General features: G+C 42.2%; 3 protein-coding genes and 1 long non-coding RNA gene across 6 annotated transcripts in view; 1 reads left to right on the top strand and 3 right to left on the bottom strand.

Annotated features, from left to right (window-relative positions):
* LOC126871069 (uncharacterized) overlaps positions 1–3,791 on the bottom strand; it is a gene marked incomplete at its 5' end in the record, with an annotated part of 31,331 nt that extends 27,540 nt beyond the window's left edge. The window contains one exon of the mRNA XM_050629441.1: positions 3,458–3,791. Coding sequence (XP_050485398.1) covers positions 3,458–3,791 — 334 coding nt within the window. The remainder of the gene's footprint in view (positions 1–3,457) is intronic.
* Positions 1–23,603, top strand: part of LOC126871038 (60S ribosomal protein L27a) — a 112,104-nt gene that overhangs the window by 59,184 nt on the left and 29,317 nt on the right. The window lies entirely within an intron of this gene.
* Positions 7,615–15,496, bottom strand: LOC126871043 (uncharacterized). The gene is made up of 3 exons (XR_007691510.1): positions 8,512–15,496; positions 8,322–8,429; positions 7,615–8,244 (listed from the first exon to the last, which is right to left on the bottom strand). It is a non-coding gene; the product is annotated as an uncharacterized LOC126871043 (long non-coding RNA).
* Positions 16,010–23,603, bottom strand: part of LOC126871024 (eukaryotic translation initiation factor 5B) — a 33,936-nt gene continuing 26,342 nt past the window's right edge. For all 3 annotated transcript variants that reach the window (XM_050629351.1, XM_050629352.1, XM_050629354.1), the window contains 2 exons: positions 21,802–21,963; positions 16,010–18,652 (listed from right to left, as the gene is read on the bottom strand). In XM_050629351.1, coding sequence (XP_050485308.1) covers positions 18,545–18,652; positions 21,802–21,963 — 270 coding nt within the window. In that variant the 3' untranslated portion in view covers positions 16,010–18,544. The remainder of the gene's footprint in view (positions 18,653–21,801; positions 21,964–23,603) is intronic.

Below are 23,603 nucleotides of genomic sequence, written 5' to 3'. Positions count from 1 at the left end.
AACGTAGTGTGTGTTACAAACACTGAAATACGAATGTCAAACCAAATCTCTGGCGTATACGTAACCATGTCATATACATAGTACATATTGATACATCGTTAACTAACGTATCAAGAATCAGAGAACTTGCGTTTCCATCGGCTTCATCACAAAATTGACTCGATTTTCTACCAACATTCGATTAAATTATCGTTTAGTATCAATTTCCTGGGATCTAATGGTATCTTAATCCATTAAGGTTTAACGTTATGTTAATGCAATATCTCATTTATAAGCTTTTTCTTAATCAATTTACGTTATCGAATTCCGTGTTTTAACATCACGGCTAATTAAAGGAAATTCCAAGAATTTGTTTGATATCTCTTCCTTTTTTGTTGTTTCATTTTTATTGTGATAAATCGTTGTTTGGTCTAACATAGTTCCTAAAGATAAAGCTTCAGCTTCAATGTTTTCCGAGGACGGGGAACATTTTCGAGATATAATGAATATCTTTGTCGCGTATCTTGAACGTACTTCGAATTATTCAGCAAGCGACGCAGTGGTTCGAGAATATCGGAAAATCACGTTCTGCGTCGCGTTTTGCGTCATCGACTTCGTCTTGTCCCTTTCGAGGGAATGACAAACGCGAGCGGAATAATAAGAGAGCCCTTCGTGGAGAACGTTGGAAACGATGGCTAAACGCCAAAAAAATACATTTTTCACCGATCTACACGTACATTCGTTTACCAGTTACGATTAATAACAGAGATGCAAGGCAATAATTTAGAGGCGACATCGAAAGGTGAATACGCCTGATCGATGCCTTTTTTTAAACATAAACCTATACAAAAAATAGTATGTGTGAACATACTCGTAAATTTATTTTCCGATAAAAAAAAGTTAAATATATCCGACGAGTTTGAAACTCTACAGACTTACAAACAGATTATTACGACACTGTACGAACTACTAGTTGTCATTCAAAAGTTCCTGAATGAGAAATCTTATCGATTCGTAACCAACTGAATGAAAACGGAACGAAAGAAAAACGAGACGAAATTAGTTTCTATATCCCTGTCGCAGATACAGCGTATTAATCTTTCTCATCGATGAGTCGAGTATAGCGCCAGACGAGTCAGCTACCTATGCGCCATGCGTGGAAATCACGGTTTCATTCATGCCAGACCGACACTACTATGTGTGTGTGCATGTCTGTGTCTGAGTATTCGTTCACGTGTATATCTGTGTCACGATGCGCGTGAGCGTGCCGATATCTTGCCTCGCAAGTTGCCGTGCAAACTGCCTCTACAAGTTGGCCTGAAAGTCTCTAGCACACACCTTTATCTCTATATACTACATATTTCAAGTCCAGTAAAACTTTACAGTAAAATTACACAGATGACAGACACTTATTCATCGATTTTCCGTCATCAAACTCAAATCGATCAATAGGTTTCGATTTCAACGGAGAAACTTTCGATCGAATCATGAAATCGTAAATCTAACGTTGGTTTTACTCGCGGCTGCACACTTCCAAGTGAAATGACACTACCCACTCGATGAATATCGGAGATATCTAATCTACGATCGAATATCAAATGTTACGTGTCAGATCTTATATCCCAGTGTTCTGACTAAGCCGTTCGATCGAGCCTTTCCAGATACCAAACCTAATCTCGGGCGCGATTCACGACTTCAATGTACGCGTCGATGATTGTTACTATTCGCGATTATTACTGTTTCCGAATTTCTTGGAAAACTAATCATTCAACCGGAAGTGCGACTCACCGAAGGTGTTTAGTAATATTCCACGCGAGATTCTTTGAGCACCCGATAAATCGGCATACGTATTTATACGCGAGAAACTTACGTGAAACGTTGACGCAGACACGCGGGCGCATGCGCGCCAGGTACGTCAAACCGAGTGGCATTCATTTCTATTGCCATTCGAAGCGAATGACGCGGCTATGTGTTGGTGTGAATGCGCGCCACTGCGCATGCGCTCGTACTCCGATCGTATTCCGTTCCAAGAGAGAGGAAACTAGCAATAAGACTAATTCAATTACAGTCTGCAAGTTTTCAATCGGCGCTATCTTTGATAAATCATACACGCATATATATGAACCAAATAAATTCGCTTTTTAAATTCATTCGCAGAATATAAAATAAAAATATGAAATCGTAGCTCATAGAGGTGTATAATAATCAGGAAAGAAGATAAAGGGTATTCAGTTAACATAGGTTAACGAATGCGAATCAACTTCAGTATAGATAACGCGAGATAAAGGCCGATGTTTACTTGGAGTCAGATTTTTATTTTAGCATTTTACACGTGTCACTCGATACGTCTGTCCTCCCTTTCGACATTTCGTTATACAAATTTATCCGAGAAAGATACTGAGCCACCAGAAAATACGACTGGAAAATCCATCGAATACCATTTACACCCAGTGCGTTCATAGATAGAATAAACGAATACTTTCCATGAAAGCATACGCGACCCGCCTACGAGGTCAGCATTCCCATCGACGGGAGGAAAGCAACGAGCACACGAAGCCGAATGCTCGAGGAGGAAACACGGCTACGTAAAATGTGTCGGGCGTTACGAACGGAAAGGTGGCGGCTACTTTCTCGCAAACTTTCTACACCAGTAAATTTCATTCACTACTCGGCCCGTACCTTCTGGCTGGCTTCTATGAAAGCGTAATGTGACTCAATCCGCGGCGAGTCACGCTCGCTCGCTCCGATCGTCGATGAAATTGCTACGAAGAAATCGTGCGACCTCGCTAGCAACCCAGCGAGCTATATATCGGAGCTATGAATGTTATATTTTCTAAACAAACGTGGAATAACCCTAAAAGGTGTACAGTATACCGCATATTACATAGAAACCATAAAAGTTTTGGTAGACTCGTTTGACTAGGTCTCCCTTATATTAGGTTCCAAGAGTGAATCCCCAATGAGAAAGAAACGAGCAACAACAGCCTACAGAGTTTCTTTAGGATCGATTCCTTTCGATTAACGATTCGTTCAGGAACGAAAAAGGTTGGGTTAAACATGTTAACCCTACTACGATCCTCGAATATTTCTATCTCAATCTTGCTTTTATTTTAGCAAATAAAACGGATTTTTAGTATTATCAGGAAGTGTTTAACATAGGATTGAAACAAGTAATCGCACATTTTCATATTTTACTCAAGAGCTTGAGATATTTTTCAACGTTAGAAAAGGGGCGCTAGAATAACTGATTCATCCCTTAACCAGATTTACCAGAACTACATCGAAATGAAATGGCACCTAAAATCATAGAGGAATAGGGACGAAGAAAGTATATCCAAGAGAATCGACTCGAGAGCGTGACGACTTGATTCGTTTTCTCCGATTAATAGGTTGATTAAAATTCCCGTAATAAAAATAACGATCGAATGACGGTAGAAAGTAAATTCATGTTGGATAAATATTGAAAGTTCAAACTCACCGTTTCGACTAGGGGGCCGTGGAGGCGCAGGATACTGGGGCGGCGTCAAGGGTGGCGGCTGCGGCGACACTCGCGCAGACGAGGAGGTCGTTGAGCCTTGGGAGGCGGACGGCGCCGGTACAAGCGTCGTCGTCAGTGGCGTCGTCGACGTGATAGTCGTCGTAGCCGCCGTCGGTGTCAACGGGGACGTGGTGGCGGCGATTGTGGTGGTGTGCTGCCCGATGTACCTTGAGGCGGTGCTGCTCAGGCTGTTAAACGGCCAGGGCGGGCGCCGCGGTGGCAGCACCGGGGGCGGCTCGTAGTCCAAGGTATCCACACTTTCGGCACTTCCGTTTCACCTGTATCCTTCACCGAACCGCGAAATCGTCGTTTTAGCTTTATCCTTCGCTGTAGTCTCCGTGGCACGTGTTCGAGCACGAACTCATTAGAGGCGCGAGCCGACGACTCCCTTTATCGCCGCAATCTCTTTTTCACTATCTTCCTTTTCTTTTTTTTTTTTTTTTTTTTTCTTTGAAATCCGCGAGCACACAACACGCGGTCTGCGTTCGGAAAGCGAATGGGGAAACAAGAACGAGAAAGAAAGATGGAGCAACAGTGACTGCGCGCACCGTGAGGTTTCGAAAAAAAGATATTGTCGCGTTCTCTCTTCTTATCTGCCTCTTCCTCCTTATATTCTATCTCCTCACTTCTCTTCTTTCGCACTGGTCACGTCACAACACGTAAACACATGCTCCAGAGTACGGATACTATAGGTGTAATGGCATAGTGCAGTGAAACGTAACAGGCGAACAAGAAACTCGCGTAGAGGCTACGGATTATCGGTAGATTTCCGTGGTTAGGAACGAAAGCGGTGAACACGGCACGGTGGCTCCGGCGTAAGAGCTCTGTCGAGAAAAACACAAGCACGGGAAGAGGAGATGAGAGAACCGAGTGGAGTGGAGTCGAGTCGTGGCAAGGCGAGACGAAGTGAGACGAGATGATGCGAGGTAAGGCAAGCCGAGAGGAGACGAAACGAGGCAAAGCGAGACGAGACGAGAGATGAGGTGAGGCGAGGCGAGGCGAGGCGAGGCGAGGCGAGGTTACGACGACGTGGAGAGGAGAGAGCAGAGGAGAATACGAGGAGAGGAAGCCAAACCGTGACAAAGTGAGGCAAAGGGCGGAGAGTCGAACGAGTACTAAGGTGTGCTATGAGGTGAAGCGAGGTGAGGAGAGGTAGAACGAGGTGTGGTGAGGTAAGAGGAGGGAGAGGCAAGACGAGTCGAGACGAGGCGAGACAGAAGGACAAGACCGGTGAATACACTGCGGGCTCTTCTCGCGCACTGGGAACACATACGGGCTCTCTCTCGTGGCAACGATGCGCGCTCTTCTCCGTCTCTCTTTCTTTCTTTTTCCCTTTCTCTTTCCGCTACGGGACGGCTGCTGGTCGAGCGAGAGCGAAAATCAGGGAGAGAGAAGGCACGAGAGAACGACGATTAGCGTGCGCGGCCGAGAGAGAGAGAGCGCGAGAGAAAGAGAGCCGACGACTGAATCTCGCGTAGGCCGTCTGCCAGTAAACAGGCTCCTTCATTCACTGCTTATTTTATACGGGCGGCCCCCTATGCTCCACAGAAATAGCCACTTCGCTCTGTCCTTGTCGCGCGCACATGCCACGGCCGGATATGCCTTCGCTCTTCGGTAGATCTCCTTCCTCTCTCTCTCTCTCCCCCTCGTTCCTGCCTCTCCTTTCTCTCGCACTCTCGCATTCGTGTCACGCGGCTCGCACCTCGAACAACAGTACTGCTGCTCGTCGTGGAAAAGCAACGAGTAGGACCTCCTCACCGACGTTCTCCTTCTCGCGCATCCTTCTTTCCTCTTCTTCGGAGCGTTGCTTTTTCCTCCTTAAAGCGTATGTGCTTTTCCTCTTCCCTCTCTCACTCTCTCTCACTCTCACGCGTACGTCCTCGTGCGTAAACTTCACCGAGCTGGATGCCTGCCCTTTATTCTGCCCTCCGTTATTCTTCCGTCTCCTCCTACCGGCACACGAGACACTGCCACACTCTCTGCCTTTGCCACTGCCAGCAGCACCCCGACGACGATGCCGACAGGTGCGTCACGATCGATCGAGTCGCCCCGTTCTACCGTAAACTAACTGACACTGTTGCCGGGAATTTGATCGTTTCGCTAATATCCAAATGTCACTGATTTTCTCCTATTATATCTCTCTAGTCAGGAGATCTATTATACAGCTTTCGATGCAGTCAGCTTAACAGGTCTCTGCATTGAAACAATGTCACGGCCAGATATCGATACAGTTTTGTTTCTTTCGTGCACACCTCCACCGTTCCGTAGATCCAGTAGTTTCCCGCGATCTATGCGAGAAAATTGATCGTGTAGATCGATTGAGCGAGATTTTTTTTTTGAGGAATCACATAAGCACGACGCAATTCTCGATACGTACACCACTGATGGTGATAAATGTAACGCGTGTGTCCGTGGTTAAGTATCAGCCAGCGTAAAGGGTTCGCTTGCGTTCACTGATTTTCTCGAATGGCAAGCCTCCGCTCGATTTCCCCGCGATGGCTGGCAAACTGCGCGCACACACAAGCGAATGCATACACGGGGAGCCTGGGTATTCGTGGCGTACGGTCCTCCTCTCTTGCGTTAAGCAAAGAACGGGGGAGAAAGAGAGTTGGAACGAGTCGGATGGAAGGAAGAAAAAAAGAGACGAAACGACGAAACAGCCACGAGGAGTGGGAGAAGCGTGAACGAGGGAGCGGAAGAAAGACAGATGGAGAAAGAGAGAGAAACAAGGCAGGAAAAAAGGAAGGGAGGAAGAAAGACGGATAAAGTGGGTGGGAGCAACGATCGTCGTGCAAGAGAGAGAAGAAAAAGTTCAGCTGGCCTCGGCGGCCATGCCGGTGTAGATCGTGCGAGCGCAGCCCAGGCACGTACTGTCCGGCCCGCAGGCCCACCACTCAACACCTCTATTTTCTCGCCTTTTCCCTCTTGCTCCCTCTCTTCTTCTTTTATTCTCTCTTTCCTCCGCACTTTTTTCGCTTTTTGCTTCGACCACGTATTCCTCCAAGCTTCGCGATCACGTACACGACACAATCTCTCCTTCTCCTTGTCGTCTTTTCTAACCTCTCTTCCTTCCAACTTTTTTCACGTTCGTTCGTATTGCCGTGCCGGTCGACGATCAAATCGATCCTCGAGCCTCCGTGTATCCATCGGATCTCTTCGTTTTTTCACTTTCGACTTAAAGCGTGTAACACGTTTACAGTTCTCCCGGTGAGTACGATCGCGTACGACGATCCAAATGTGATTCGAACAAACTGTAAACGATGTGTTTGTACACACTAACGACTATCGAGCGGAAAGGCGAACGAACCTCTTTTCCTGTTTCTCACGGAAAATCTTAGGCGAACAATCTCGCCGTTTGGTCTAGTTTAACGAGAAAGAGAGAAATATAATAATGCGCACGCGTACACTCGCGATTTCTCTTGCTCTGCTCTTTCCCTCTTTCCGAGTCGAGTATCGCCCGTTCTTTTTTTCTCAATACCGTATATACCGTTCGTTTTCACAGCAGGAGTATAATCGTGGTTCGTTTGGAGCCGAGGCCGGCTGCGCTCAACGCTGGTGTGGCGTTGTAGACTCTCTGCTTGTTACAAACAGCGGAGCAGCGGCCTGTCTGTCTGTGGGTGGGGTGCGCGCGATGCGCATGCGCACTCGATCATACCGAAAGTTGCATATGCGCGCGTTCACTCATACGAGCATGATCGTTTACACGTAAACGTGCATACATACGTCGCGGCAACCTCACCGCCACGAAAGCACCGTGACGCCTGCTATCCCCCCCTCCCTCGCTTCGCCCTGCTTCGCCCGAGTATAGCGTACCCCGCAAGCCAGACGCGATACTTCATTCATGCTCGTATTGTGCGACCAGGGCTGTTTCTGTTCACCCAGGTCCCACGTACTTTTTGCCAACTTTCGTACACGTGTACCGCGTCTAATCTACGACACTCACGCTCCACTCTCTCTCCTATCTATCATGTTCATTCATTTCATATCGCTTATCAAAATCTACTTTTACGTTGTTCTGCGATCGTCGCTTTTCAAAATAATTCATTAGTGATTAATCAAACTTAGAGATTCCTCATACACGAACGATTAACATGGAATGTATTAAATAAATATATTTGTAATCAACCATGGAAGTAAAACATTCATAAGTTCGTAAACGCGATCTCTTCTCAAAGAACTGACGAGAATGCGCTCAGGGAAGACGGTTTATTCATTGAAGGATATCGAAGCGGGAAAGGATTTCGCTCGTTCGTATTCTCTCTTCGCTCCGCGGTGCTTGAAAAATCTTCGCTCAGGTGATCGAACGTCATAAAACCGATACCCCTCTGTGTACTACGGGGCTCTCCCACATGTCGGGGATTCTCGGTTCTCTTCGGAAATGTCCGCCGACTACATCCTCTTTCGTCTTCGTCGTTCTTGTTTTACAACCCGTACGACTGTCCTCGTTCTCCATCTGTTCGTCTCACTCTATTCGTTTACACGTAAGTCGCACCGTAACTCTGTGGCTGTGCCACGTTATTTATGCGGCCGTGTGTGCGTGTTCCTCCTCCCACTCCCTGTTGTAAGGCAGACAGTGAGCATAAACCAGGCTGTCCTTGTCGCTTCCAGCTTGGCTATCTCCGTTTCGCCCAGCCGGGACACCAGGCAGCGCAGCAGTTCGAGTATTAATCGGACACGCAAGTTTCGAATCACGAGCGGAATATTGTCAAGATAAATCGACCAGACTCCTGCAAATAAAATTACCATAAATACACCGGGTTGCATCACGTCGCGCTCTTTCCTCTCCCGCGGACGCCTTTCCAACCTTATCCACTGTATATACGTTCCAAATCGACGCTTTTGTCCTCGAGACTTTGCCACGGTATTCGACAAACCTTCCAGTCGTATTTGTATCATATTCTCACTGGCGTTTCTACATATCAATGATTGAAGTATAATATTTAATTAGACGACGAAATACGAAATATCCTGATTTCATATAACAGCTTATGTACAGATCGTGAATTTGTTCTTGTCGACGAGATTTTATCACGTTATTCGTCAAATATTCCACTTCTATTTGTCTCATAAAAATATGTTGAAAAATCAGAAGGTTAGCGCTTCCGTCAATGATTCCGTGAATAGATTGATTAATCTGAAATATCCTGATTTGATCGGTGCACTTACATATGAACATAAAGGAGAGAAACACGATGAAGACATTTTTGTTGATTTTCTGATTTTCTCACTTTATGATCAAACAGGAGAATGTTAAATATGACATAATCAAAAATGAAATAACTTCTCAGGTCCAGACATGTAAGTCTTTCAAAAATAGCTGATAAATTATGATGATAGCTAATGTTTTGTGAAAGCCAAAGATGTACGTAATTAGTAAACCAAGAAATATTCTTTAAATTTTCAAGGGAATAAGAGAACGCACGTTTAGTTCTAAAAGTCTGATTTATCATGTTCTTTCCTTGTAATCCTCCTATAGAATCCAAACACAAGAAACGTAAAAATATAGTCTAGTCGTTGCTGAAAAGCGATCTACTCGTTTCATTTATATGTATGTAAAGATTGGAGTGGTTTTACGAAACGCATCGACGGTGACGACTCTTAGTACTCGGCAGTAAATACGGTGAACCGGTTTCCATGCAAAAATGCCACTGTTCTAATCTCGAATGCGCGAAGCGGGCGTATTAAACGTGTGATTGATTTACAAATCGCATTTTTCAAAGGTCTCGAAGTTTACGATCGGGAATCGAACGGAACGTAGTATCGAGACGAATAAATCCTTAGAGTCGAGGAAAAACAAGCTGACGACACTGAAAGGGAACAACGAAAAGTGATCTAGAAACGCGACTAGTCAGACTCGTCTAATAATGTGGCACTAGCGTTGCTGCAAATCATGTTTTACTCGCATACATGCAAAGGAGACACCCAAGGTTTTCATGAAACGTTCGTTCATATCGTTACTCGAGAACTCACCTGATTCATTAGCGGCAGCTACACTCGTGAACTTATCGTTACAAACAACGTTGATCGAGGACGAGTTCAAGGCCTTAATTTTCAAAAGCATTTAACATAATTGGAATGTCAAAATATGAAACATCCCTGTATTATAGTAGTTTTCAAGGTGCGCGAAATCAGTATATCAAAAGAATTATCAGTGTCATAAAAATGGAATTAAAATGAAAATCTTTGTGTTTGACGCTGTCTCGACGCTGACAACGAGATGTAATTAATTTAAACGAAGCAAACATAATATAATGAGGTACAAAGAAATCGTAGTTAATGAGACGTAAAAAGAACAGTCCTCTTATTCGCGAGACCTTCCGCGCTTCTTACTTCTTTTCATAGCTGTTATAGATACAACACAAATGACGAATTTATAATAGCGTAATAATAATTATAATATATATATATATATATGTAGTAGTAATAGTAATAATAATACAAATACACATTTTGCATGGCGGGCGTGGCGATATGAATCGCGTGCACCACTTCCCTCTGGAGGATATCCGGTGTGGAAACGCTTCGTCCTACCTCTCCCTTCTTCACGTTCCGACCGACGAGCCCCCCTTTTCCCTCTTGCGTTCGATGATCACCTTTCCTAGCGTCGTAATAACACGTCCTGACGTACTCTCAACTGGCAAATGGAGACACGTTCGTCTCATAATTCTCGCCACCCCGTGCACTATCTTGTTGAAAAGCTTCTGAATCTTTGACAAGTGCGAATAACACTTGGAAATGATAGGAGAGAAAACATGATTTTCTGATTTTAATGTTGCTTTATGATCGAGCAGAAGCATTTTAATATGTCACAATTGAAAACAAAAACAACATCACATCTCTTAGGTTGAAAGATGTGATTTAAAAATAGCAGTCAGGTTGACGAAGTTTTGTGGAAGACAATGGTACAGTTACTGAGATGAACGAAATTTTGAGAAGTACCAAGAGGTATGCGTGTTTAATTACAAAACCAAAGAAAAAACAATTTTGGTTACATAGAATCGATCGACAGTATAAATATTGAATCTTAAAAATGCTTCTTTGTAAGAGATAGGAAATTTAACTCATTGCGTTCTTTTGTAAAAGTGCAGATCGAAAATATAGAATCTCTTTTTTCGTGTAATATCGTTAACATATTACGGAAATTTTTTAGAAAATTCGACTAGTTTCACGTTAAAAGAGAACTACCAGTTTCCTCTTTCAACCTGATTCAGAACCGAGGACAAATTAAGAGAACAGTGTCGTTTTCGCTTAGCTGACCATTCTCTGCGCCATCGGTTTCAATGGTTGCAAGGGTTAATTGTCTAATTAAGTAAGGCACTCGCACGTTGTGAAGCGAGTAGCACGCTCGAAAACAACGACGGCGAAAGTTACCCTCGTTTTCGCAACTTTATTGCTTTGCTTCCTCCTCGCTACTCCACATTATCGTTCTCTCGTTTCTTGACTGTTCAGCTGTTCCGTTCCCTTTGCTAATTGTTCCCTTGCCAGTATGTAAATCCGAACGAGAAAATTTTGTCCGGAGATTTCTTCCTCTGCGAAACTATGAATTTTTATATTTATCTTCTTCTTCTTCTTCTTGGCTTCTTAGAGGCCAAACTGATCGACTCTACTTTTTATTAAATTCTTAATTCCATAGAATAAACATAAATACACGATCAATACCGAATTCTCAAGAAACAAATGCTTTACTTCCATAAGTCTATTCATCGTAATACGACGTATATATTAGTAAAGGTAAATTTTAAAAAACAGTATTCGTAACACCGTCACTTTTCTGCACCTTTCAATTTACGAAACTGGCCAATGTGACTTCTCAAAATTAATATGAACTCCAACATATCTGGATCCAATGAATGCCTAATGTTTTTGTTTCTGTATTTTTCATACCTTCCTTTACGAACTTTTTCAAACGCTCTACATATAAATTCACGGCCTACTAATACTTCTAGCAATAAACCTTTTCACTTTTGAATACGAAAGCTAGACTATTGTTCTTTTCTCTTCCAATAACTACGATTTAAATATTGGCGCTGCCGCTTCTTACTGCGAGCGTCGCAGTTCGCCTTGTTTAGCCGCAATTCGAAGAAACATCAAGACAAAAGCGTAATTCTACTGCATTTGAGTAGAAGAAGAGAAAAGATATCAAAGTAATCGCTCGGCGAGCTACTTCCAAGCTTGTCGCGTGGAGGATCGCGAGTTTAGTTCTCACGATATCGTTTACACGGCAAGCATCAGCGAGATATAACCGTGACGCAAAAGTCTTGGGTCTTCAAATGGTCTATATTTTAACGAGTAGGCTGAGAAACACTGGTTTAGCCTATATTTAAACGACGGCACGCCGCGTATCTTAAACGCGTTCATTAATGCACTTAAGTGTGTACGCCCGTTTAACCTTACGCCTGTTTACAGCTCCCGCCTGGATGATTTGTAACCTACGACATACTGAGACACATTTCTCTCTTTCCTTCTCTTCTCGGCTCGTTTCTAGCTGACCTTGATCGAGTTGTTCCTACGAAAGAATGCCGCTATTGAAAGCGCCACGATATATCGTTGCAAATTTTATCGAACGGTCATGGCAAGCGACTCGGTAGTCCCGCCGGATTTCTTCGTTCGTCATGCGAAATCGCGAAAACATTTGATAAAAAAAAGAAACTTAATCGATGCATACGAACAATCCTTTCAGATTAATCGGTCAGATTGACCGAATGTTTTTCTTCTTTTCTTGGATATTTCAAATGTAATAATTTTAGACAATCGAAGAACACGGTAAGTCGTATTCTATCCTTTTACAGGGGAGCAGTTTTAAAAGTCGATAAGTTGTTAATCGATAATGAGAATATTATCAAAATTGTCTTTTTATTTGATTTTCAAAGTGGATGTGTATTTTTTTTTTTTTTCGTCCATTCCGAAATTTTAAAAATAGTATTAAAATATTGCTTATCTTCGATAATTATATCTTTAACTTTTATAAAAGTTCGTCGACTCATCAGCTATTTTCGAACCTGACAGGTTGTTCCGTCATATTAAAATTCTCTCATTTAATCATAAAGCGATATTAAGTAAAAGATTTAACAGAAATACACTTATCACCTTTTTTCCCTTATAATGTTCAAATTGAATCGAGATGTATCGCTTAAGAAATATTGTGTACATTCGGAGCATCGATACGAATGAACCGAGAAATTTGCTTAGGCCTGCAATAGATTTAAGTCAAAACGAAGTCACGTGAACGAGAAACAGAAACGAAGTAAAGAGGAACGAAGCGGAAAGAACCCGGAGCCAAAGACACGGCCGAAGAGGGGAGGCAGGACAAATGATAACGATACGCCGTTTTTCCGAGTACATGTAACTATCTACGCGATCTTTCGTGACCTAAACCACGGACGAATATACGCGTGCATGCCAGCCGCTGGTGAATGGTGCACGCGCTCCATTATTATGTACACAGCTACGTAACTTGTGACATTTCTTGAATGGCATTCAATTTTACTATCTTTAAAAGATGCCGATTATTTTCGCCAAGAGGTCGATAAAATTGTAAATGTTTTCGTTATGGCGATTTTTTTTTTTTAACACGGAAAGATAAACGTTCGATCGAGATACCGAACATTGAACATTGAAACATTGTAACATTGAAACCGCTAAAAACTACTGAAAGAGGCACGACTCTATCGATTCACATTTTTTATCCAAGAATATCTCTTTGCTTCTTTCAAATAAATATTTGTGAATCAGAAAAATCTAGCAAATTGTCGCTAAGAAATCGGATAAGCAAACAGCTTGTTACACGGCAGGAATTACGTTTGTCATTATCGTTCATAAATACGCGAATGACAAATCCGAGGAAAACAAATTACATAATACTTCCCACAGACGATACGTAATACGTCCGTTACAATGGTCATCGATAAAGAAGTAGTAATGCAGTAGTAGCCGATAAACGATTCAGGACATTCGTTGATTGAACTCTAGTTTTCGGAAGTTATCCTCGCCTATAGTTCGAACGCCACACGAACAAATACTTTCCACAAAAGCATCGATACATCGGTTGCGAGGTCATCATTCCCATCGCTAATGCACACGCAACCACGTGTGTTGCGTATAGACGTGCGAGGACAACCTGCAGATGCATGAATGACTCGAAATGACGTGTGTTCATTGAGCGCCGCTTGGCGTGCCGACTTGGTGGTATTTCTCAGTTGCTCCCAGCAAGGACACGACATATTTTCTGTCTTGCGTAGGAAAAGACTCGAACCGACTGATTCTGATCGCTATATTACTATAATCGTTATATCACTATATTTACTTAGACGTTCTTCGTTTATCGCGACAGTATCTAAGGGAAAGTTGTTCATCAAATTTCTATCAGATTAGCCAAGTTACCTGAGTTCAAGCGACTTGAATTCGATCTATATGATATCTCTACAGTCGTGTTAGAAGCTTCGTTTAGAGTGACGAAAAACTTTGGATCGATTTCATACTTCGACACTAAACTGTAGAACTGCAATAGAAGATTATGCTCGTAATAGTCATCCATCTTTACCGTCTAGAAACACTTTGTGAGCATATGATACGCGCTATAAGAAACGTTCTAAAATTTCATTAGCATTGTAACGAAACGCGGCTATCATGTTTATATCGGTGAAATTTAAAACGAAATTGAAAAACATAAAAATTACAAGATATCTGTTACAATCGTATATTTCGCAGAGATCACCAAAATATTTGAACAGATGATTATTCACGAAGAACATTGTCCACATTGTATGCTAATTTCTTGCTAAATGTGTACATGTTTATAATAAATGATCCGCAGCTTCCACATACATGTTTTAATCGATTTCAAATTTTACCTACGTAATCACGATACTTGCGTCTCGTTACGGCGTTGGTGAAATTTCAAAAAGTTTTCGTATGGCACACGCGATATATTCATACAAATATTCTGCAACGAATGTTCAAATACTTTCGTGAGTCACTGTATAATACTATGAGGGATTGTACCACTTTTCGATAAAACATATTTTCTTTGAAAACGAGAAATTTGTGCGTATCAAAGGCAGATACTTAAGTATTTCTACGTAATGCTACGAGTTCTAAGCGTAATTCCTTCTACAATATAAAGTTCAGATTTTGACAATCTAACCAAAATAATCCACACAACGATCCACACTCTTAATCACGTCAAGAAACGAGGTCAATTCTGCTCCGACAATTTGTTCGTACCAGAAGCTCGTTCCTATCCTGTTCCTTCGACAACTGTAACAGGCAATATCGATGACTCGGGAGCGCAGTGGTATCGGCGAGGGGGCGACAAGGTGGGTAGGGGGCGAGTACGAGGCTGTTGGAGCTTGGGAGACAGGGGAATGGAGGAAATGAGCGCGCACACTTACGCTTACGCGTACACTCGCGTATAGTAAATGCGTGTTGAGGCGACCGCATCGGTAAACCGATTAAACGACTTACATAAGTTCCAGTTGGCAGAGCCTCGAAGACACGTAGATTCGATGAAAAAAGGGTCTCCGGTGGGTTTGAGAAGAGGAGACAGACAGAGAGCCGATGCAAACGAGAGAAAGAGAAGCGGTTCGGCGCGATGCGGCGTCGGGAATCGATGATACGGACGGGCTGGAACGGAAGAAAAGGAACGTGAGTGCATTGCGCCCTGGCGTTCGCCACGGATGCATTTCCTGTGTGCACCGTGCACAAAACGATAGCCTCGTTTCGAGTTCCTTCGCTAATTATGTTTCAAATTTACCGATCTACCGGCGAGAAGGAAGCGGAACAGTTATACCTACCATTAAAAAGTTAATGAGTCATGGTATCTCCCTGGAGAATTTTAAGTATTCCTGATTCGGCGGTCGTACTTCGCTTGCCTTCCGGTATTTGATCGCTCACGCTTCTCGGTCTTCGAAAATTAGCAACGAAACCTCAGCGTTACGCTGTTAGCGTATTTTCGAGAAGATCGAACTTTTTATCAAGTACGAATATTTTATCAACAACGAGGAAGTTATTCTACGTGTAAAGACAAGAAGAATAAGGTAGAATTATTTTCACACATAGGATGACATGCTGCAGATTGTTCACTCTGTTGTCATGAATTAGTCAAGTTCGCATATCTTTGTCGGACTGTGAAACACGATTTTCCGGAAACGTTGTATGAAAAAATATTGTTCTACATGCTCGATTTATCCTTTCATATAGAATCACCTCTCTGTCGATTATACCAAGATTACTGCGACACGTTGTATACATTATTGAAAATTTTTCTGCATTCTTATCGTCAGATAAGTAATCCCCTCTCGTTTTCGCGAGAGCCGAGCGAGCGTCTAAAGCCGCGGATCGTAACGCATGGCTGGAAAGCACGAATGAATGCCATCGGACGGTCGATCTCTGGCGAGTTTCTTCTCTGGAGCCTCGTGACACTGTACGCTCCGAAAACAAAAACAGGAAGAAGGTTATGCTGATACACTCGAGCGCAAATCGTCCGATCGATCCTTCTTTTCTTGTGAAACTTGTGATCTTTATTTTTTATCGCGATAATTCGCTCGATTATTTTATACAAAGTGAATACATATACAAAACACGTGAGGCTCTCATATATCATTTCCTTTTTTTCTTCTTCTAATGTAACATCATTCTACTTTTTTTGCTCTTCTATCTTCTTTCTCTTTCTCACGCATACACGCTATCTTTCTCGCTGTCTCTCAGTCACTCATTCATTCGCTATCTTCCTCCGATTCACGTATCTACACCTACTCCCCTTTCTGTCTCTCTTCCTTCTCTTCCTTGCACGTGTGTTCTCGACACGACGAAACCGGAAACACGTCGGAGGAAACTGTATGCGAGACACGCTTCTGCTTCCACGAATCGATCGTGAGTACCAACACTCAGACGAGTTTACCATTCGTGACAAAATTCGTCGTCATAATTAATACCATATTATGTTTTCCTCTATCCGTATATCAATGTTTTCAATTCACTTTATAGAGAAATTCCACGCATTTAAACATTCAATGTTATAAATATTAAAGACATCCGTGAAAGCTCGCGAGAATATATTAGCACTATATCCCTATTGCACAATTATGTTTCGGCAACGCGACTTTCGCAGCTGAACTGCGGATCTTTACGTAAATTCACATTTTCTCGAACACAAACAAGTAAGTCGAATCTAAACATTACCGTTTCGTGTATCAAATATCATATATATCTTTTGTCGTATCGTATACATTCTGTATATTTTCGCATTTTTAAATTTCCTAAAAATGCACGAACATCCACAGTTGAAGCTAAGTTAACTAAATTTCCCCGTAATAAACCAAATGTTAGTTAGTGCGAGAGTTAGAAAAGAAGATAGACGCGATTAAATTCCTACATTGCATTCGGTAAATTTTACTAAAAAGAACGAGGGATAGAAAAGATTATCCCTCGTTGGATTTTTCTTTGGAATTGCCACGGGAAGATGGACGAGCCTCGTAACAAGCCCAAAAAAGACACGGCGCGAATAGAGTGGCTTGTCGCGGGCAAGGAAACCGGAGCGTGTGACGTAGGATTGATCGCAAAAACGGGAGGAATCGTTGCGGTCGAATCGTCGGTGGAAGAGGAGAAAGAGAGAAGACGGAAGTCCCATTTCGTTCGAACAGTCACCGCCTTGTTCGCCTCGCGCAACCGCATGCGAGGTAGTATCGGACGAAACTCGTTCAACTCGTCGACGGCTAATTCAGAGATCTAAGTGACCGGAAACTAGAGAACGCTAAGGACTTTTCTTCAATTTCTTTCGTTTTCGCTTCCTGCTGCATGGTTATCGTCCGAGATCGAATTTAGCGCGAGCACAGGTATATTGTATTTCGTTTCTCAAAGATCATCGACGTAATAAAATTGTTCCAAGGCCCCTCTTGTCTCTCTGCTCTATAAAACCTATCAGGATAATTTAGTTTCGATACATTTACAATCTTCTGGATCCTAGAAGTCCTATTCCGTTTCGTTATTTTGTCTTTCTGTGTTTGCCTTTTTTGCCCGCTTCGTTCGGCCATATCGTTCAAAAAATCTCGTTTTCTAATCTCAAAAAATATTTCCAACATTTATGCAGATTTCGTTTCCAACTATTTGCGAGCTATTTTCCTCGGTTACACGGCTATCGAACTGCTATGGCGAAATCTAGTTCTGCTTTATGGTAACAGCTCGATTCAGCAGCGATCGGGAGGTTACGTCCGGTTTTGCTAATCGTAAGACACGGTTTTCTAAGACACGATTTGTTAACGATATTCAATTGTACGCATTAAACAATTCAACTATTCGACATGGTTTCTTTTCGTTCTGCGTGTTCTCGTTGAGCCCGGCGTGAGCACGGTGATTAAGTACTGCGGAGTTTTTGGATCGTTTGCCTTTGTTGCAAAGCTTTCGAGCAGAAACCGTCGTATCGCGCGGCCTCGTTTCGAACTTGATGACGCGACGTCGTCTCGTACGCGTCACGAAATTATTATTAAAAATTATTAAAAATAATATTCGACGCTACATCATTAAGTTTTGACTTTTGATTTCATATCCATTGCTGTGTTCAGTGGTACTGTACGCAGTTCGTGAAAACATCGATAACAGCGTTTACGTGACACGAAGAAGAACGCGTCACTACATATCGATTAAGCGAATATGTAATTCCGTGCATCAATCTTCTATTCGTCTCGGAAAACTTCTAATCAAAAGAAACGTTGATTCTGCGTGACTTCTAGCTTGAGCGATTTTTAACATTATTTCTCAAAACAGGGATCACGTGCAATGAAACCTGAAGAACGTTTCGAGGGATCACAGAATGAAGCAAGGCGTGCGTCGATTATTTGCGTATATCAAGTACAACGACAGAAAGATCAGAAAATTCGACGTATATATTACAATTCGGGAGAACGATCGACAACGATCAGAAACGAATCCAAGATGGTCTGTGTGCTCGTTGATCGCAGCCCTCGCTCCTACATTTGTCAACCCATAAAACCATCGATGGAGCTTCAATGTTTCCACCCAGTCCAGTATGTCCTAGAGTATCTGAAAGAGCTTTTTCAGTTCTACCATCAGTTGCCAATCAGTTTTCACCAGATCGTCCCTGAAGTATTCCTTACAGGCGTCTATGCTTTGCCTGCTTATCTGTAACATAAACGACGAGAAACTTTGCTAATGAAAGTCAAATTTGAATTGAATTCGTTTAAAAATAACGACGACGATCACGTCGTAAGAACGTATTACGGAAAATAACAGAACAGTATACCCAGAATACACTCTGTATATACACGAGTTTCTTGGAAATCAAGCCGATCAACTAGTTTATGTAAGAACGTACATTGTCCAAATGCGTAATTAATATACAATTTCTCGAAAAGCAAGCAACTTGAATTTATTTATCATAAATCACAGTAAATCAATAGTTATATAAATACAAATGGCAAATTCCAAGACGAGTTTTACAGAAAGACATTTGTAATATCGTCAGAATTTCCAACTTTAAAACGTAGTCGATCAGTGTGGTTTCTGAGCTGACACACATACAATGACTGAATCGGAGCCAGCTCCACTTTCCAATAACTCGATTAAACGAACAAAAAACAATCCAAGGTCAATCAAAATCAAATCACATTTTCAAACGTGATATAATCTTGTAGTCGAACAATATTCCTAACGATAAATTTTAGCATCGTTGAATATGAAACCTATACCTTTCTTTCTCTATCGATAAATACAAATAAAATATCAAAGCTGGCACGTTATTAATGCAAACCCTTGAATCATCATCAGGGCAAACTGCAAGTAGAAAGACCGTTTTAAACGTTTCTCCTCGTCTAGGAATAATTTCCTTGAATCGGTTTTCGCGAGGACAGGCGCATGCTCGCGCACACAGTCCATTCACTAACGTAACGCTTTACAACTGTTTCCGCCCCCACTCCCGGCCGGAAGTCCCGTTTCATTCATGGATCGGTCACAATGGTGGTTTTACGCGGCTATTGAGGACGCCTGCCTCCCGCCACGCCCCTGCTACTTCTCCCCCACCATCTCATTCTCACTCCCTCCCTCCCCTTTCATTCCCTTACCTTTCTTTCCCTTTTCCCTTCCCCTCGCTCTCGCACACGCTCCCTCTCTCTCGTTCTCTCGCTTTTTAGTTCTCTCTCGTACGCGCGTACACGCACACACCACGCACAGATCTCCCACCGTACAATTCTTTGCCTCTCTTTCTCCGTACCGTTTCCGTTTCATAGCCTCGTCTCCGTTGCTTCGTTCCCTTGTCCTCTCACGGCCCTTTGTCACTAACCGAGCAACGTTGCACGAACAGCAGAAGGATCCTCTCCTCGTGAAACCTTTTTCCTATACATCCAGATGATTTTTCCAGCCACGGATTTTCGATATCTTGACATATACCCACAAGGACACGTTGCAACCTAACGCCGTCCATACTAACTTTCATTCGTGTTTCGTTCGTATCGAACGAAGAGCCTCACCTATTCTCACTTCTCCTATCAATTTAATCACAGGTCGATTTTATCGACTTTTGATTATTGAGTAGTCTCGATGATTTTACTCTGCACGATTCGGTACGGTGTATTTTTGAACTTATGGTTGAGCAGAAATTACGGTGTAGAATTTAAGAGGTCAAAGAGATGAAACGAAGGAGGGGAAGGCGAAAATTCTGTTGTTGCCAAGGAACGAGCAAAATCGTCGCTTGACAAATCATCGTGGGAACAAGGTGATTCCGGGGAATCGATTCTACGAAGCAAACGGTAACGACGACTTCCGCTCGCCTTGGCAGCACACAAAGATACCCAAGCCAGACGGGCTGTGCACATATAAGTGTTCACATGGTTGTTGAGTACGCGTGCACAACCGGAAAGCGTGGATAAAGCTAGAGGAAACTGAGTTGACGCTATTGAACACGGAATTCGTGCTATGCTTCTATGATAAAGCAAATTTCTAGATTTAGATAAAAGAATAATATGAAAGCCACTAAACCGCGGAAGTTTATGTACTTATTGAAAAGTTACGGAAATATATCTATTGTACTGTAACATAAATTCATCTTATTTTTATGCATACATATATTATGATGAATATAAAAACAAGACGAATTTCGTGCGAATTATATATTTTGAATATTTTATAATTAGTATATTATGTGCATTCTATGTATCTTTGAACCATTAAATTTCCCATGAATGCACAAAGATTCACGTATGATCCACGTCTCGGAAGCCAAAACGATCAATTCCATTTTATACGAAGCTCTCAATTTCATTTAAGTTCATTTACACAATTAATATCAAACATTTCAAGGAAAAGAAAGAACTTATTTTCATGAATTTATTCATCACAGAGGAACAGTACGAACTGCTTATAATTATTACTTTCCCTTACATTTCAATTTATGGAGTTGATCGGTATAGCTTCTGACTCATGTAATCAATTAAGTGAAATTTATGGGAGCTAAACACGTGTGTCGAGCACACGATATTCGCTTCCATTAAAGTATAGGGCCGATTGATTCACAGTTGATATCCAAAGCGGAAGACGGAAAAGAAAGAGGCGAGGTGAGGGGAAGGAGGAAGAGTGGAAGTTCTGCGAAGGCCGGAAGTCGATGGTGGACGCCTGATCGCTACCGGATGTGCATCTTCCTTTTTCGACCAAAGTCTTGCATACTAATAAGGATCGTTTCCGTCTCGCTCGCTTCTGATTTCGATGAAATTGCAAAGCTATGCGAATCGGCTCGGTGCACGAGGGAAAAAGCGAAACGTATATACTCGGTTCTCTAGCGGAATTTCATCAACGGCCAAGACCCACCTGTCGATCAAATTCTTTCGAAGCAGCTGCTTCACGAAACTCTGAAACGTTCGCCTTGTAATCGTTCCTCCTTTCCTCGTAATCCCGCACATAAACCTCGTGTGCTTGCACCGCATTTTGCACGGTTTAAACGTACGGCGCTTCATTATTTCAGAGGCTATCAAACTCGCTAAGCGAGCTATTCGCTTTCAAAGAGAAAATTCGAACCACAGAATTACGTTCTTCTTCTTCGTGATAACGATCATTGATAACGAAATTGTGCCGGCATTTTTTTAAAGTATGTACCCTCTTATTATACGTTCCAGAATGTATGGTACGTAAGATCAACGAAACCGAGATCATAAACATCGATGGTGGATACGGAATAATGTTTCCTGAATTAAGCAATTGTCTGTAATGTTCACGATAATATCCCGTTGTTACAATGTTACTGAACTCACTCCCGTGGATGAATTATAAGATCAAAGGCCTACCTTGCTCACAACGAAGTCTTTCTCGTCGAAATGACGGCCGAACATTTTCGGCGCCTCGCCAGGTATTGGCTCGATTTTCACGCAGACTTCCTGACCTTTCCTCGCAGATTCCACGGGCTTATGGTTGTATTCTATGCTCGTAACCATACCCAATTCGACGAACTGCAAAGTCAAACATAAGCATTATAGCATAAATATTTTAAATCTATCAGTCATATTTTTACTAGTTATCTTACAATTATTCTATAAATATGATCCATAATGCCTATAAAAATTATTTACATACGTCCTTATTATCTAACGAAATTTCTAATTATTTTTTATCAGGTTCTACATCTCATTTTCATAGTCCTATGAAAATACTAATAAATGATACGATAATAAATGATATGATAATGAAATTTAATGATATTTTCAGCTAATTAATTAGCGTGTTAATGCTATGATAAATAAAATAACCTGCAAAATACTTTCCGTAGCCACCAGATATTCCCTCGCGAGTGCTGTGCGTTATCCATTCTCTAATTTCGAACGTTCTATGTAAATAACCGCCGAGATGCCTTCCAAGCACGACACAGGTTAGGAACATTTCATAAAGATTTCGAAAAATACGGGGAATTTTTCGCATAGACACAGCTCCATACGCAGGCTGTTTCGCAGCTTTTGTCGCCGTGTCTTTTTTCCATCCTCGATCGGCGTGTGTCTCTTTGCGTGGGTATAGCTCCGCCTATGCATTCCTTTCTGCGACCGGAAGTCGAGAGAAAACCGAGTACCTGAGCATTGCGCGTCGTCAGGGCCGACTCGGACGTAGGTTGCTGGATCCTGTGGGCCGTCGTACACGCGGTGATCTTCGAATTTTTCACAGAATTTTGTCCCATTTGTGGCCACAGAATTATGCGTGGGAAAAAATAATCGTAAACGAGAAGTGCGCCTAAATCGTTGAAGAAACAGTCGAGGAAGGTTCATGGAAAAGAATAACGAATTTCAATGGGAACTTGTAGTGTATTGGGATTTAAGAGCACCCTATAGAATGGCGTATAGTGGCAAGAAAGCTCGAGCACGTCGTTCAGAATTGCGTTATTGCCGTAACACACCTGCAGCTGCAAGAGCGCCAAGTGGGCGATAAACCCGGACGCAACTTCGCTTGGGGACACGCGCAGATTGCCGCTTATCCTTTTCAAAGAATTGCCTATAATTACGCTTAATTAACCGTTGCCTTCTTCGAGAACTCGCCAATCTATTCAAACCTTTCACGATGAGACTATATGTATAATAACATTGGTACACCTATTGGAAGAATGTTTACTCTTATCGTTTCAATTTTATTATGGAACATCTATAGAAAGATAAAGTTATTTCTTGTTATATCAATAATAAGAACCAAAAGGGAAAGCTTACAAAAGATTTAAGAACTTACTTTAGAAATTTAGAAAGATGATGTGAGAAAAGGGGCTCATTGTGAATCGTCTATAGCAAGATAATGTTATTTCCTGTTACACCAGTAAGAACCAGAGGGAAGAGCTTATGGGAAATTCGAGGAATCAAAGCAGGAATTAAAAAAAAGATGATTGAAGAGGAAAGGGCCGAGATCGAAGCGAGATCGAAGGAAGTAGAAGCACGGTATCAATCGATTGACAATGACCGGTGGAATATACTCGGTCTTGTATTTCGAAACCCACGCCGAAAGAGCAATATGCCCACATACACGCTCGTAGTCGGCTCGAATCGAATCACGAGGCTCGTTCTTTGTCGCCTTGGTGTGCTCTTTTCTTGTTGTCTCCCATATTCTTCCCGTTTCTCCA

This window comes from Bombus huntii, chromosome 11, assembly GCF_024542735.1.
Source record: "Bombus huntii isolate Logan2020A chromosome 11, iyBomHunt1.1, whole genome shotgun sequence".
Lineage (NCBI taxonomy): Eukaryota > Metazoa > Arthropoda > Insecta > Hymenoptera > Apidae > Bombus > Bombus huntii.
Note: the sequence above shows the minus strand (reverse complement) of the source record. Positions and strands in the feature narration are given on the sequence as shown.